This window comes from Strix aluco, chromosome 12 (genome assembly GCF_031877795.1).
Source record: "Strix aluco isolate bStrAlu1 chromosome 12, bStrAlu1.hap1, whole genome shotgun sequence".
In the NCBI taxonomy this organism is placed as follows: domain Eukaryota; kingdom Metazoa; phylum Chordata; class Aves; order Strigiformes; family Strigidae; genus Strix; species Strix aluco.
In genome coordinates, this window is record NC_133942.1 from 11,060,293 (window position 1) to 11,076,787 (window position 16,495).

At 45.3% G+C, this 16,495-nt stretch overlaps 1 protein-coding gene across 1 annotated transcript in view; it reads left to right on the forward strand.

Annotated features, from left to right (window-relative positions):
• Positions 1–524: 524 nt before the first annotated feature.
• Positions 525–16,495, forward strand: part of MAP1A (microtubule associated protein 1A) — a 65,305-nt gene continuing 49,334 nt past the window's right edge. Inside the window, exons 1-2 of the mRNA XM_074837716.1 lie at positions 525–667; positions 5,444–5,545. Of these exons, the coding sequence (XP_074693817.1) occupies positions 532–667; positions 5,444–5,545 (238 nt within the window). The 5' untranslated portion in view covers positions 525–531. The remainder of the gene's footprint in view (positions 668–5,443; positions 5,546–16,495) is intronic.

A 16,495-nucleotide genomic window follows, 5' to 3' on the forward strand; every position in this document is an offset into this window, starting at 1 on the left:
TCTTTAATTGAAGAGGAAGAACCACCATGCAGAAGATGAAGATCTGACTGTTCTGCTTACTGCCAAGTGATGCAGAAGGAAGAAGGGACGTGAATGCTGATGCCAGGCCTCGGCATCATGTAGCACTGCTGGCTTCCACGATTTGATTGTGAATATTGCAACAGCTCAGCACCGGGCACTTAAAAATCTCCGTGGATTTCTGTCCTTAAGCAACTCTCCCACACTCCCTCGTGAAGGTAACGACCGTCCCCTGCGCCCTGCTCCGGCGAAGGCCCTGAGCCCGGCTCGCGGTTGAGCTGGGCAGCTGCTCACTGCCTGAGCCGGGACTGCCTGAGCCGGGGCCCAGCCGGAGCGCGAGGGCCGGGCGCGCGGCGGGCGCAGGGGCGGGGCCGGGTCCCGGCGGCCACCCCCCCTCCCCTCCGCAGTAGCGCAGGACCACGTGCCCGTTCGGCCAATCGGGGAGGGGCTGGGGGCTCTTTAAGAGCCGCGCGCCAGTCACCGCGCGCTGCAGCGGCGGCCGGCGGGGTTGCCATGGAGACCGCGGCCGGGCCGGTCGCTATGGAGACGGCAGCTCCCCGGCCGCCGGGCGGGCACGCGCTGCTGGTGGTGATCGGGGCGATCGCGACGGAGCCGGAGCGCGGGGCGCTGCGCGGCGCCTTGGAGCGCGGTGAGCGGCGGGGGCCGGGGCGAGGCGCGGGCGGCCTCGCCTGTGGGGGTGCGGGCCCGCCCGCCCTGCCCTGCGGCACCGCCGCCCTGCCGCAGGGCCCCGCCCTGCCCCGCCCGGAGCGACGGCGGTGCGGGCCTGCCGGGCCGGGCGGCGACTGAGGGGAGGGCTGGGGCTGGGGCCGGGGCCCCGCCGGGCGGCGGCCGAGGGGAGGGCCGGGCTGGGGCTGGGCCGGGCGGCGGCTGAGGGAAGGGCTGGGGCCGCGGGAGGCGGGGGCGGAGGCCGCGTGTTGGCGCGGCCCGGGGCCGCAGGGTCTGGGCCGGGCCCGGGGCGGCGGGAGGAGCCGGGCGGGCCCCGCGGCGGCCCCTGAGGCGGCCGGAGCGCCCGCCCCAGCCGGGACGGGCCCGGTGACCGGTGGCATCAGCAGCGGGTCCGCCTGGCTCCGCTCCCTTGAGCCCCCGCAGGCAGTCAGGCCGTACGGGGCTGCACCTCTTCACCCCCGCCCCGAGCGTTTGGGTATTTGTATTAGTGAAATGCAGTTAATGATGGTTTTTGAATGTCTTAAAGCCCGAAGACATTTTATGGTTCTGATTTCCCCAAGTTTCTATCAGTGCGTCAGTGGATTACATCTTATTTCTACCTGGCCCCAAGCTTCTACCTTACTAGTTGAAGGATTTGCCTTGCTCGACTGTTAGCGCGGTGCAAGGGGACAGCTGGGAACAGGGGCTGGCTGTGCCATGGCCTCTCTCCCTGTCGAAGGAGCGACCCTGTAGACCAGAGAGATGGAGGAAGGGTAAGCCACGACAGTGAACTGCTTCAGGAATGACACAGACCAGACAGGACTGCCGTAACCTTTCACTCCTCTGTGATCTGTATGGTAGCGCCTGGAGGCCTTGGCAATGAATTAGTCTTTGTATGTTAGATGCAGCATTGCTTAAACGAAAGGGGCAAGAAGGTGGTGCAATGGTAGTTCTTGCTTTGTGGTAGTTTCTGATGGCTCCCAAGAAAAGGAGAGGGTGTCAGCTATGTCAGGACCTTAAGGGAATCCCTGTTCTAATAAGCAGTTTAGTTCACCTCTGAGAAATAAAGTAACAGCCTTTTCACTTTGCATGCACTTCTTCCCCCCACACCCCCATTTCCAAGACACATTGGTTTAAAAGATGGCAGTGATAACAGTTGTAATTACTGACTGGACTGTGTTATTTGGAGATACTTCTGTGTCTATTTTCCTCTCAAGCATCAACAGTACTGAGGAACAGATGAACAGTGCAATTTAAGAGAGGGGATGGTATAAAAATGTCAAATCTTGTCCAGTTTCTTCACTTCAGCATCTTTTTCCATCCATCTCTGCTGACAGGCTACTTACCAGCTACTTGATAGCAGGGTTTCATTCCCTTTTCCAGATTTTCCAAGGGATGGCATTACTCAGTGAGGGAAGGTCAGATTGTGACCATGTGGCCTCTGAAAGCTCCTTCAACAGGCCGCTCCTGCTTTCTGCACAACAGGATGATCATCTTTGCTTGGCACTTCACTGAACTGGTGTGCCAACCTGCATCCTTGTCCATTCTTTGAACAGTGACAGATCAGACTGTAAACTCAGATTTTGCTCTTTGATTATGCGGCCATATGCCAATAACCTGGGAATTCCCACTGGAGAGAAAAAATAAATGCCAATTTTGCAACATAAATTGCAATTGCCACAGCAGAAGTAAGTTCTACAGTTAATTTTGTCTGACCAGAAACCTACTGAAATTCTGCCAAGTGCAGACACTTCTTTGCATGAGAGCCATTTAGGCAATACTGGTAAGTTACTAACAGTAGAAGTGAACTGCTGAGGGAGCTAGGAACCTGGATTTCGGACTTTACTCTGTCACTGACTCAGACTAGGACCTCCAGCAAGTCATAGAGGAGTTCTCCCCACTGTGAAATGGGAGAATGACCTCTTCTCAAAATAGACCAAGATCTGCAAATTGGAAGATGGATATAAAAAGTAAAAATAGTTAAATGGCAGCAAGATCTTGAGATCTGTTAATGGACAGTATATTATAATGTTAGAGACAGCTATACTCCTGATTCCAGGAGTCTGAGAAATGTGGAAATGGTATATGCACAGTGATCCCCATTTCTTAAGTGACAACTTGCTGCAGAGGGTTCACGTGAGGTTTGTGTGAGGGTAGAACAGGCTGCTGAGCAGAAGATTTGATTTCCTCAGGAAACAAAGCAGTGTAAATAACAAAATGCTCCTGCCCTTCAGAAAAGCAGTTTTCTGCAACTTGTTAAGTATGGTAAGGGTCTTATAGCCCTGATAACAGTCAGATTAACAAAATTGGCAAATAAAGCTGGCAAGCAAAGTTGGTCCTAAGTGTTACATACTATACATCTCAGTAGGGTTTTCTAAAGGATGAAAACCTAGGTTTTGTCTTTGTTCTCTTGGCTGTGGTGCCCTGTCTGCAAAAAAAACCCCACCAAAACCAAAAAAACCACCACAAAGACTTTTTTCAGTGAATAAATCTCTTGCTTTGGCTGATCCAAACAGTGTACTTTCCCAGATGTCTTTCTGTACCTTGGTTCAGGAGAATGGAATAGTGACTGTAGAACACCATGGGAACCTGCTTGTTCCATGGGTAGTGCTTTTAGACAGTGGCATTGTGTATCTGGGGAATGCTTTTCTAAAATGCTGTCCAATAAATACTGGTCTTATTTTCTGTTCCTGTGTGACTTTTGTCCAGTTTTGATACAGTATCTGGAAGACTAGGTCTGCTATGAGGGGAAAATGCCAAATTTTATAAGCCAGTTACCTCAGCAGGAAAAAAAAAGTTCACAAGGACATAAGGAATGAGATGGAAAACTGATGAGTCACATGGTACCTTGCCCAAGCTGTGCATGTGCAAAGAGCATGAATATTTAGAAACCTTATTATGGTCTATTCTGTACTCTTGTAGCAGGAGGTAGAGGATCCTAATCGGCAAGAACAATGTTCTGGCTCCTGTGCCAGGGGATGATAAATTGAAATTGTGGCAAGTAGGGAGAGATTAGGAGTAAGTGCAGAGTGACTGGAGGGAGAAAATGTTGAATAAATTGTTGCAAGTAGGGTGATGAGTGAGATTATAATTTCACTCTTCCCTTGCTCTGAAAGAGGATCTATTCCTTCTGCATCCTAGAGGATGTGGCAGCACCTCAAATAGCATTTATTGCTGCAGCAGGACACCATGACAGTGACACAGCACTCGAGTCAGCAGGATTTGCCCTGCAGAGTGCCACCTTGTTCCCGTCCAGGTCGGAACGCTCATCGCTACTGCATTAAGATGTACTTATATCAGACATTTGTTTGAACAGTCATGCTTTCCAAGAGTGTAGCATAGGAAAACGTTTTGTTCACCTTCTTGCTCCCTGTCTTTCATGTTTCATTTGTTCCTTTCCCATGCCCAAGCTGAAAGGAACAGATGCTCTGTGACACTGAAGGTGGTGGTAAGTTGTTTTTTTCTTTCTTTTTTTCCCCCTGACATTCAGAGTTTCCTGAGGGGCTTCTGTGCACTCTGCAGTGCAGACTGTCGGGTAATAAATAAACTATTACTCTACTGTGTCAGCTGTCACTAGAAAAAAAAAATTAAGAATGAAGTTTTCTTGAGCTGCTGTAGATTCCACAGGCCTTGAGACTACTGAACTGTGTGATGCAGTGATTACGAACTCTGTCTTGTTTGTGTAGAAAGCTGGAGCTGTTTCCCACCAGTGGCCAGCAGAAGCTGTTGCACAACATGGAGTTACTGTGCTGGAGAACTAGAACTGCAGTAACTGGGAATGATACCTCCATGAAAAATCAACGTGCTTCACTTGAAAGAAAGCAGATATCAGATACAATAAAACTTTATATTTTAGGCAAGAGAGGACATGTCTCCATAAGGTGGTGGAAGAACTCGCAGTGAGGACCCCATCAATAAACACTGAGGCTGAAGTTCTTGTTTGGGTTAACTGTTAGAAGTCTGCCATTCAACATCTGTACTTCAGCAGGCAGCAGCATGCTGGTATCCTGGTTTTGTTCAGGGTGCCAAAGTGCATCACACCGTCTAGGAGAGGCTGCTCAGTACTGGGACGTGAAGGTCTGTGATCTGTAGGGTTTGGTGTCACCTGGAACGTACAGCTGCTCACACTCAGGTCTGAAGGTGACCTCCCCAGCATGGTGTGGTGCCACTTGTACTGGGAGCAGATGCTGCTTCCTGCTGTGATGTGAAGGCGATCAGCTTACAAAGATTATATGGATTAAAGAGCAACTCAGAGGGTCTCAGTGGGATCAGGGGCTTTGAAGGAGAGATTAGGCAGAGTGAGTTGTGAAGGGGCTTTTGTGACTTGGAGGATGCACAGGCTACAAGAGAGAGAAGCTGGTGTCTCTGAGCTGTTTAGTAGTTTAACCATCCAGTGGACCATCTCTACTAGTGACCAATGCTGGATAATGCAGAAGATGGAAAACTAACAATGTATTTGCTTGGTTAGGCAGTACTGTAATTTCTTTAGCCTCAATCCCTTGTAGCTTCTTAGTTTCACTTGTGTGAAGCCCAACTTGAGCAAAGACTTGCTCACTGCCTGTACTTCTGGGGTAGATGTTTTATGGAAGGTAAGCATCTTGCAGCCTTCTGCTCTGAAGAATTTCTCCATCTTAAGTATGCTCTTTTGGAACAGCATTACTGGTCCTTGTGTCCCATTAACTTCTCATCTCCACTTTTGTTTCTGGAGTAATGTAATAACAGCTCACTATTCTTTTTTGTTGTTGTTGTTGTTGGGCAGGAATTCGTTCCTGGAACATTAACATTCTGTCCTGTGACCTGAATCAGCAACTGCGACTCTTCGTAACCCGACACCTGGCTCAGTTTTCTTCAGAAGTCAAAGGTCAGTTTTTTGGTTTATCAGCTTTTAACTATTCTTTTGGGTTTGAAAAAAATACAGTATAAAGCTTATTGTGATTTAGAATGTCAAATTCAATTAGTGAGTTGTTTGCCTGGGATTCTGCAGACATGAATACTAAAGAAAAACCATCTTAAGGATCTGTTGGGTGCAAGGAATTGAACTTAAAATTATGTATCTAACTACTGAGAGTGAACTGAAACATAGGCTGTTTAAAAGTCTGTTGAGCTAGTAAATTACAGTTTGTCTGTCTTCTGTACCTTATTCAGGTGGCACAATTTAGTTTTACTATTTATTACCTATCTCTTCCTTTTGGGTTTTATAACGTACTTTTGTATGCACAAGATCTGTCACAAGTAGTGTGTGAGACTGGTCAAATGACTTTCTGAATCCCTTTTTTGAAGGCCTATATCCTGAGAAGAACAACGAATAAGAGTGTTACAAAAATGGCATTAACAGTTAGAAGGGTGTGCTTGCTTAGCTTGTGAAAAGCTTGAACTCTGGTTAGGCAGTTATAATACTTTTATATAATGTATGTTAAAGTTACTATAGTAAGCACAGATGACACTTTGCAAAATCTTTTTTATATAAGACTGTATTATAGCTCACTGTATGTTTTACTTTTGATAAAGCTTCTGAATATATTTTCCAGTTGGGGAAGCTGTTCTCCTAGTAGATAGCTGTGAAAGAAGGTACTTGGACTCTTCTCAAATGTGCCACTGACTGAGAGGTCTCTAACTTTCCTGTGACTTCTTAATATGGGGATAGAAAGTCTCTCTCCTTCCAAAGCAGTGTGTGTATACGCACACTTACAGGATTAAACCACTGTGTATGAAACATCAGTTGAAACACTCAGCAGAAGATCTGTCTAAATTTGAAGCAATTGTAACAGTCTATGGTACAAATAGACTAAGCACTAACAAGTCCCCATGAGCATAATATTTGCTATCTAAATCTCCCCTCTTTCAGTTTAAACCCATTACCCCTCATCCTATCCCTACCCCCGTGATCAAGAGTCCCTCCCCCCTTTCCTGCAGCCCCTTTAAGTCCTGGGAGGCCGCTCTAAGGCCTCCCCAGAGCCTTCTCTTCTCCAGCTGAACCCCCCCCAACTCTCTCAGCCTGTCCTCACAGGGGAGGTGCTCCAGCCCTCCGAGCATCTTCGTGGCCTCCTCTGGCCCCGCTTGAGCAGGTCCATGTCCTTCTGATGTTGGTGCCCCCAGAGCTGGACCCAGCACTGCAGGGGAGTCTCACAAGAGTGCAGCAGAGGGGGAGAATCCCCCCCCTCTCCTTGCTGCCCACACTGCTCTGGATGCAGCCCAGCACACGGTTGGCTTTCTCGGCTGCCAGCGCACGTTGCTGGCTCACAGGCAGTTTTCCACCCACCAACACCCCAAGTCCTTCTCCTTGGGGCTGCTCTCCAGCCACTCCTCGCCCAGCCTGGATTTGTGCTGGGGATTGTCCCAACCCATGGGCAGGAGCTTGCCCTTGGCCTTGTTGAACTCTATGAGGTTTGCAAGTCCCCCCTCTCCAGCCTGTCGAGGTCCCTCAGGATGGATCCTTCCCTCAGTGTGTGACCGCACCACACAGTTCGGTGTCGGTGAGAAATGTGCTGAGGGTGCCTCGATCCCACTGTCCATGTCCCCAACAAAGATGTTAAACAGTGCCGCTCCCAACCCCTGAGGATGCCGCTTGTCACTGCTCTCCACTTGAACATCGAGCCATTGACCGCAACTCTGAGTGCCACCATCCAGCCAATTCCTGATCCACTGAGTGCTCCATCCATCAAATCCATGTGTCTCCAGTTTAGAGACAAGGATGTCATGTGGGACAGTGTCAAATGCTTTGCACAAGTCCAGGTGGATGACGTCAGTTGCTCTTCCCTTGTCCACCAGTGCTGTAATCCTATCGTAGAAGGCCACCAGATTTTTCAGGCACGATTTGCCTTTAGTGAAGCCATGTTGGCTGTTGCCAATCACCTCCTTATTTTCCACGTGCCCTAACATAGTTTTCAGGAGAATCTGCGCCCTGATCTTGCCAGGCACAGAGGTGAGACTGACTGGCCTGTGGTTCCCCAAGTCTTCTTTATTTCCCTTTTTTTTAAAATGGGGGTTATGTTTCCTCGTTTCCAGTCAGCAGGAACTTTGCTGGACTGCCACAACTTCTCAATATGGTGGATAGTGGCTTGGCCACTTCATCTGCCAGTTCCCTCGTGACCTGCAGGTGCATCTTGTCAGGTCCCGTGGGCTTGTGCACCTTCAGGTTCGTTAAATGTTCTTGAACCTGATCTTCTCCTACAGTGGGCAGTTCTTCATTCTCCCAGTCCCCGCCTTTACCTTCTGTGACTTGGGTGGTGTGGCTGGAGCTCCTGATGGTGAAGACTGAGGCAAAAACGTCATTGAGTACCTCAGCCTTCTTCATATTCTAGGTGACCAAGTCTCCCTTTTCCTTCCAGAGAGGGCCTACATTTTCCCTAGACATCCTTTTTCACCAGTGTACCTGTAGAAGATTTTTTTGTTGCCCTTGATGTACATGGCCAGATTTAATTCTGTCAGGGCTTTGGCCTTCCTAACCTGGTCCCTGGCTGCTCAGACAGTTTCTCTGTATTCACCCCAGGCTACCTGTCCTCGCTTCCACCTTCTGTAGGCTTCCTTTTTATGTCTGAGCTTGCCCAGGAGCTCCTTGTTCATCCCTGCAGCTTCTTGTTGTTCTTACCCAACTTCGTCTTTGTTGAGATGCGTTGCTCCTGAGCTTGGAGGAGGTGATCCTTGAATATCAACCAGCTTTCTTGGGCCCCTCTTCCCTCCAGGGCTTTATTTCTGCCAAGCAGATCCCTGAAGAGGCCAAAGTCTGCTCTCCTGAAGTCCCGGGTAGCGAGCTTGCTGCACGCCCTCCTCTCTGCCCTCGGGATCTTGAACTCCACCATTTCATGGTCACTGCAGCCAAGGCTGCCCTCAAGCTTCATGCTCCCCACCAGCCCCTCCTTGTTGGTAAGAACAAGGTCCAGCGTAGCACTCTCCTCCCTTGTGTTGAAGAATAGTCTATATATGGCTTCTTAAGGTGCTGCAATTCAAGATTAGGTTTTGTTTATGCAGGTGTAGCATTTGCAGTGTAAGACGCTTCCCAGATACTGTTATCTCTTCAAAAGCGATATGCCAAATAAGCTATTTTCTATCAAATTTAGTAAACTAGTCTGAGGGAGGCTGCTCTTCTCCTGTACGCTGTGAAAGTAACTCCTGGCATGAATTCCTAACCCTAAGTTTTTAGTCTGTTTAGAGATGATAAGGAACAAATGAGTCTCAAATGTGGTACAAGCGAGAGGAGAAAAGCTAAGGACAGAGCTGATAATGGTGGTCAAACAAGTGATGCTTAATGCACATTATGACAGTTGATTTGTTGTTGGCATTTTTCTTGTGGGTTTTGAGTTTCTTTTTTTCTATGCTAACTTGCTGGCTGTTTTCTGAGTATCATGAACAACCCCACCCAGGGGTAGTCCTAGGCGGCAGCAGCAGAACAGAAAAAGGTAGGAGCAATTATGGAAGACCTTGCATGACAAACTTGGTATGTGTTGTGGACAGTCTGGAAGCTAGTAAATGGTCTGAAGGAGGGAGAGGGTGATGTGATGAGAAGAATGAACAGCAGTATCAAACCAATTCAAGGTGAAATACTGAAAGCCCCACATGCACTTTTGCAGAGTTGTCAACTGCCACTGGCTACCATAGTAGTTGAAGATCATGTACGGTATCTCCTTGTGCTGGATGTTAATAGTTCTTTACAGCCGAGAGGGACAGTCTTTTTCCAATAAAAGTTGATGTGGTGTAAGGTGAAATGCTCAAAGAATTACTTCTCAGCACAAGGGAAGTATGCTTTCTGGTATCTGTTGGTTTTGATGTTCAGAGAAAATGGCTTCTTTTTATGAAAACAGTGCTCTCTACATGAATATTAGCAGCTGCTTTCAGTCTGACTAGGGATAGCTCAACAGCCATCCGAGCAATCTTTCCTCTCAAGTCATACTTTGTGTTAGTCTTTAGAAAACTTTTTGTAAATAACTACTGACATAATTGAAAGTCAAGCAATTAAGAACAACATTCAGGTTGAATTTGATGGAACAAATGCTTGAAATAATGAAACATTTATGAGATACTTTTTTGCCTCTGTAAAAGGATTATCAGAAATACTAAACACTTTCAAGTATTAGCTTGCATGTTTCTTTGCAAACTTAATGCTTTATGCTGAAAGCCAGCAGGATTTGTGTAACAGTAATAGCTAGCTGCCTTGCAGGCAGATGGCGGTCAGGCTCCGAAGCCTTTCATGCGCGTGCTTCACATCCTACCGGTGCCTTTGGTTTACATTTGATGTCAACAGAGGATACAGATATATCTGCCACAGCCCCTGAGGATGTAGCAAAGTTGCATTACAGTTCCTGAAGGCAACTGTCTTTTTGGATGAGTATTCCTAGAATGCTGTGAACTCAAACTAGGAGAAAAATAATCTGGTTTTACTCCTTCTCTAGAACTTATGGGCAGCTACAAAGAGGACGGAGGGTTTCCCTTCACAAGGGACAATGAGTGCAAGTTGCATTGGGAGAGGTTTTAACTCAGGGTAAGAAAGAAATTTTTTTACTGTGAGAACAATCAATCACAGGAACAACCTCCACAGGGACATGGCAGAGTCCCCATCACTGAAGGTTTTCCAGATGTGATGGGACAGGGGGCTGTGTTCCTCTTCCCATGAGAAGTTGGACCAGATGATCTTCTGAGGTCCCTTCCAACCCAGGCTGTTCTGTGCTTCTTGAATTCAACTTTGCAACAGTTAAAGAACAAGGAGTTTTACTAGTGGCACAGACAGTGTTAAGTTACAAACCTGATAAGAAGCAAAGGCAAATGCACGAGTCCGCTATGCCCATCTTAGTCTCAAAGTCTGCATTTGATCCTTCTTTTACAGTAACCAATATCTCAAAGGTTAATGTTTTTACTTATACAAGTGACTCATCTTCTTCATGGAACTTGGAATAGTTTTGTGTGTCAGCTTGTGCCATATACTTTTTTCCACTACACTGCTTTCAGTGATCAATCTCAAGTGCATGACAGTAAAAAAAGCTGCCATGTTTATTCAAATTAAAGTTCCCAGATAGTGCAGATGATGTGTTTGTGTGTTCAAGCAAAAGCTGCTCTAGACAAGAAGCAAAAGACCAATTGCTTGTAAAAATTATATTACAGTGAAAGTGTATGTTCCCACAGTTGTGGCTCTTGCTAGAGAGACTTCTGTAACATAGATCATCCAGTGATGGATTTTTTTCAGCTCTTGGCTGTTAGTAAATGTCCTAAATCTGCATGTTTAGGTAGTAAAAAAGTCAGTGGTTAACCTTATTTTTTTTCTCACAGATGCAATAATGATTCTTTGGACTTCTAGATGTGATTTCTAGTCCTCAAGCAGTTAACTTTCCTGTACCGTTTGTCTGCCAACATACTTCTGACCAGAGAAATGTAAAAGCAAGCACCTGTCAGCTTCTGTGCTTCTCCCTTATGTGCTTGAGGGCTGTATTTGCTCTCATAGTAACCATGCTGAGTGTGACCTCAAAGATCCTGTGAATTGCTGTCTCCCAAAATACAGTTTCCCATGCTGTAAGTGCAGCCCATGTTTCTTGTTGCTACATGTGGCTGCAGCAAGCCCAAGCATTGCTCTTTTCAGATTACTTCTGTCACAATCAGCTTCAGATTTTTCTCCAAGATAACTGAAGAATATCTCTGTGGAACTTGCAAGCACCACCAGGATCCACCAGTTAGACATACTTTAATCAGTTACTTGTGCGTTCTGTAAGAATGCTGTATGTCGGGGTACGTAGTTGTACTGGTTCAAGCAAAAGGTATGCCCAGCACAGCGACAAAAAATGGATGCGTGGGCAAGAGTGTAAGATGAGCACATGAAATACTCCCTCCTAGCTCACATCTCTTTCCAGCTCACAGAGAGAGGTATGTTTTCTGTGTGTTTAGTAACACTCAGCCCTCTTGAACTTTTACAAAGTATTTCAGCTCTTCCCTACTAGAAGTAAAAAATCTGGCAAGGAGTAGAACAGTTCAGTGACATGTTACAGGAAGAAATCTGCAACCTCTTATTTCCTTGGATTCTCATTGCTATCTGGTCTTACTTTGATGTGCCTTCCTACACTGGACAATTCCTGTCCGATCTAGTTGTGTTACGGGTTTGGCATATTTGCCTCCTCATTATTTCTCCATATTGAAGAGGTCTGGCTTACCTAACGGTTCCTTATAGGGAAGTTATTCCATACCTTTCATCTTTCTTGTTTTATTAATGTCTTCCAAATCTACATCTTTGAGATGCTGGGATCAGAAGTGTGCGGTGTTCAAAGTGGGGTAGGGCTATGTATTTACACAGTATCACAAGATTTTTTTTCTTCTTTTCCTGATTTCTAACATACCCACTTTTGGACTGCTGCTGAGCAGTGAGCTGACTGTTGAATAGAACTATCATAACCTCAAGACCTCTCCCCACTGGTTCTAGCTCTAGTTAGCAGTGGTTAGTGTCATTTCATGTGTGATTTATACTGCTAAATGAAATGACAGAGAAACTCAGCACTGTGAAGTCTCCCTCAGTAGTTCATCCCCAGCCATGCGGATAGCTCGGTGTTGTCCATAGGCCTTGCCATCAGTCTGCTTTCCTTCTTCTCAGGTTGTTTATGAATATGGTGAGCAGCACGAGTCCTGGTGTAGGCTTATATGATGTGCCCTATGAAATAATAATCCCACTATATCAATACAACCTTTGAGATTTTGACAAGCTTATTTGGTTTTTATTAAGAAGTAAGGTCATATTTTCTGTAATGCCATGCTGATTGGCATTCATTTTGTATTCTATTTGAATCTTTACTGCTGATGGGTTTTCCAGTCTTCTAAGACTTAAATGCCAGAGCACTGGAGCTCAGACTGGAAGCTGAGAGCTTCTTAGTCAGTCTTTTAGATCTTGTACAGAAATTATCTGTTTATACAGACTTAGTCTGATTGTTGCAATCTCCCACCAGCATTACTGTTACAATAGAAATAATTTAATTGTCTCTAAAATATATTCTTCATTTCTTCCAAATATAGAACAGAAATACGTACTGAATATTTCTGGCTCTATTTGAACTGCAGAGCTAAGTTTAAAAACAAGAGAGAGCACAACAGCAAGAACTTGTAAGATCATATATATAACTTTATTTCAAAATGCGCCTTTTACAATCTTTAACAGACATTTTTAATGCTAAGAGAGCTCCTCTGGAAACTACACATCTTTAGAGTTCCCCTTGACGATAATATTGGGCTGCATTTTATGCATTTGAAGCCAGCATGTTGAACCTTCTTTGGTAGGCCAGTTCAGGAAGTTACCAGGATTAATCTTTCTTTTCCTTTTGTGTATTTTAAAATGTTCTTTTTTCATAAGGTACACATTATGGTTCTCACTGTGATACCCAGAAGGCTACTTGGTGAAGAAAAGAAACCAGAGCTGCAATAAGCTATTTTGCACTTCAGCTAAGAAGAGATTAATTTAACATCATTTTCTTGCTTTCATGCTGTTCTGCCCAAATGTTGATTACTGACTGAAAGGGCAAACGGTGCTTTTCTCACTCCAAAATTCATGTAAGCATTAAACTGACCTTCTGCAACTGACATTTCTGTGCATATTTGTTATACATTTGAAACTGCTGAGGCTTTGGTAAAATCATATAGGATCTACTCAAGTGAAGCATAATTCCTATGAAAAACAATTTTTTGTAGATGCTCTGGTTCTGTTAAGCTCCTCTACTGAATAGTAAGGTGAAAAGTCTGTTCAGCTCTTTAAAAGCAAATAAGATCAAAGGAAATGCCTTATTGAATCAGCCCAATATTCTGCCTCCAGAAGTAGCAACAAGAGATGCAGTTCGGGGAAGCACGTGAGCGTAACTGCTTTTGGCTGCCCTTTTTCCCCCTTGCAGGTCCCTCACTATGCATAATGCTTGGATTAGGGACGTTGAACGGCACACCACAAGAAGCTCCTTTTAGTAAAAGTTGTTTAATCCCTTTTGAATCTACAAATGCAGTCTGCCTCCATAGTCATGTGTAGCAGTTCCTGAAATTCACTAGCTGCTGTCTAAAGAAGAAATTCCTCTTCTGTTTTAAGTTGATTTAGCTTTACTGAGTGCTCCCTAGCTTCTACTGGTTTAGGATTTAGTGAATAATGACACGATCTACCAGCTTGGATTTTTTTTTTTTTTTTTAATTTTTAATTACCTCCTTTCTAAAGTGAAGAGTTCTGGACTTTTAAGACTCTTATGATAAAGCCACTGTTCAAACCTCTTAATAATTTTGATTATCTAAGCTAAACCTGAATTGATAGACACAACACTTTGTGTTATCTTCATAAGCAGCAACAGCATGCAGTGCTATCCTAGAGCATCTCTTACCCTCATAAAGATAATAAAGATAATTCTAAAGAAGGGAATAAACACATCACCTTTGAACAAGGTCCATCACATAAGAACTTTAGCAAAATACTGGATTCCCTATTTTAATGAATACTCAGTGTTACTGCCTGTCTATAATCATGGACCCTATTTATGATATGGCACTTATGTGACTTCTTGTAGTACTTGAAAATAAATATGAGATTTCCAGGTCTCATCCTCAGCTGTTGTTCATGAGTGACATCACCACAAAATAAACCCTCCTGCTTTCACTCCAGACTTCAGCATCCTCTGGAATCTGACTGGCTTCCATTAAATTTGGCTGAGGTCTGTGCAGTACCGGGCCAGGTTGGGGCAGCTGGGGCCTCCTCCTGGAAGGCTGAAGTGGCTGTTGGCATCTTTTATGACCTTGGTGAACACCCAGCTCCATTGTTCTGACAACTCAGGCATTTCAAGGGTTGCAGGCACTGTTTTTAGCACCTTACATAAGATTTTTTTTCTCAGCAGACACCTGCCATCTTTCTGTGTGTAACCCATTTTAATTCTATTTTTTGCCTAGAATAGCGTTTTCTTTTCTTTCATTGGCTGTTTGGTCTTATTCTCTTATCTCTACTTTTTTGATAAGCTGTTTATGTTTTTTTTTTAAATAAGAAGTGTTCAAAAGCTCTGAGTGAGCCAGTTAACAAAAAAAAAAGAAAGAAGCGGCATGTGTTTCCACTCAATGCCAGCAGAAAAACAACACAAGCTGTTGAAGACTCCATTTTCTCCATCTTATAAAATTAGCAGCTTTCAGTCACTGGATAACAGTTTATGAAGGATCTGTATGATGCGGAACAGTTCTTTAAACATTGCTCCTATAACTCGTGTTGTCCATCACAGTAGTTGCACATGGAATAACTGTGGGGGGGAGGGCGGGTGTTTGTTTGTGGGTTTGTTTTGGAGTTTTTGTCTTCCTTTTTTTAGTGTTGTAGTGACATTTCTTTGACTTGACAAAGGCAGCATTCTCTTGGTGGCCATGTGCAGTGTAAGCACGGCAGCTGCAACGACAGAGCGACCTTCTAAATAAAACTAGTTCTAATACACGCTTCTTTTGGAGTCTTCATGTTGTTCTATGTTTAGCAGAGGTGTTGAAACTAGAGATACTTATTATAAGCTAATGCAAGCTTTGGGTGACTTATTTTTTACAAACATTGGTGGGATTCTAGCATCAGTCGTATCCAGAGACTGGTAACAAAAGCCTTGTTAATGTATATTAAGTGTGTCATTATTTCACTGTGGCTCTGTACGCTTTTCTCCTCTAGTGTCCCTGGCTTCAGTGGCTTAGAGTAGGCTTTTCCAGTCCTTGTCAACTGGAACTTGCTAAGACAAACAAGATGAGCAAAGGGGAAGGAGGATTAAGTAGGAAAATAATCTTTAACATGTGACAGTATCAACAGCTGTGTATAATTTTCTGACAGATTTCTTGGTCTGTTTTCCTCTACTGTGCTGTGAAGGCAGTTCCCCAACTCTCTTCCTTTGCTGTTAAAGAATCCCCAGTATTGTCGTGGGCTTGAGGAGGGTGTCTCTGAGCACCTGCGCTCAATTCCTGTTTACCTGAGCGTTGCACTTAAGCAGTTGGAGGTAAGTGGCCTCCTCCTGGGGCTGAGGACCTGGGGCTGAGCCAGCTGCGCCGCTGCTGTGCTCACGCTCGTGGATACATCTAGAAAGGTTTGGCTGGCCGCTTCTGCAGCGCTTTGCGTGGTGGCTTCATGAAGTGGAAAGTCTCTTCACTTGCAGCCAGTAAATGTGCACTGTCTCATGGCTCCGGCGTAGAGGAGGGCAACTGGCAGCACTGGTGTGCCAGAAGCAACAGAAACGGCCACGCTGTGGCACCAGCTTCGGCAGCGGTGCAGGAGGTGCTGGCACAGCACGCTGAAGCGGGGGCAGGATAATGCTGCTCCTGGTGCTCTGCTGCGTCCAGATTGGGCGGGGCAGCTGGACAGAGCTCCCCTGGCAAGATCTTGCCTAGGATCTCAGCTGCTATTTCAGGAAATAAATTCTTCCACTAGATGCAGATTCAGAAGAGTGAAAAACTGTGTGGAAGGAGCCTGTTAATCCTATTTTGCCATGGATTAATTGTTGTCATGTGTTACTGTAATTTTAATGCCATAATTCCTACCTCCTTACAAAACAGATGTCCCTCAGTCTGACTGGCTCTGTTCCAGGATTTTGTCTTGCCCTATTAACCATGGCATTGCTAGAACACAGGCCTTTGTCCTCCTCCTGTAAGAACTTAAAATTGCAGACTGGAGGCACTGTTTTCCTTTCCTGATCAGGTGTTGCTTCTTTCCTGGGGAATCTGAGATGACAGTCTATTTGATACTGAGAAATTATAATAGACTTTGTGATAGAAAATCATCAATCCTGAAGTGGCGTAACAGGGATTGTTAAGGGCTTGTGTCTAGAGGCATCTTTCTTTTGAAGTACCAATTTGTTTTCACTATTCTGTCTAATGGAAT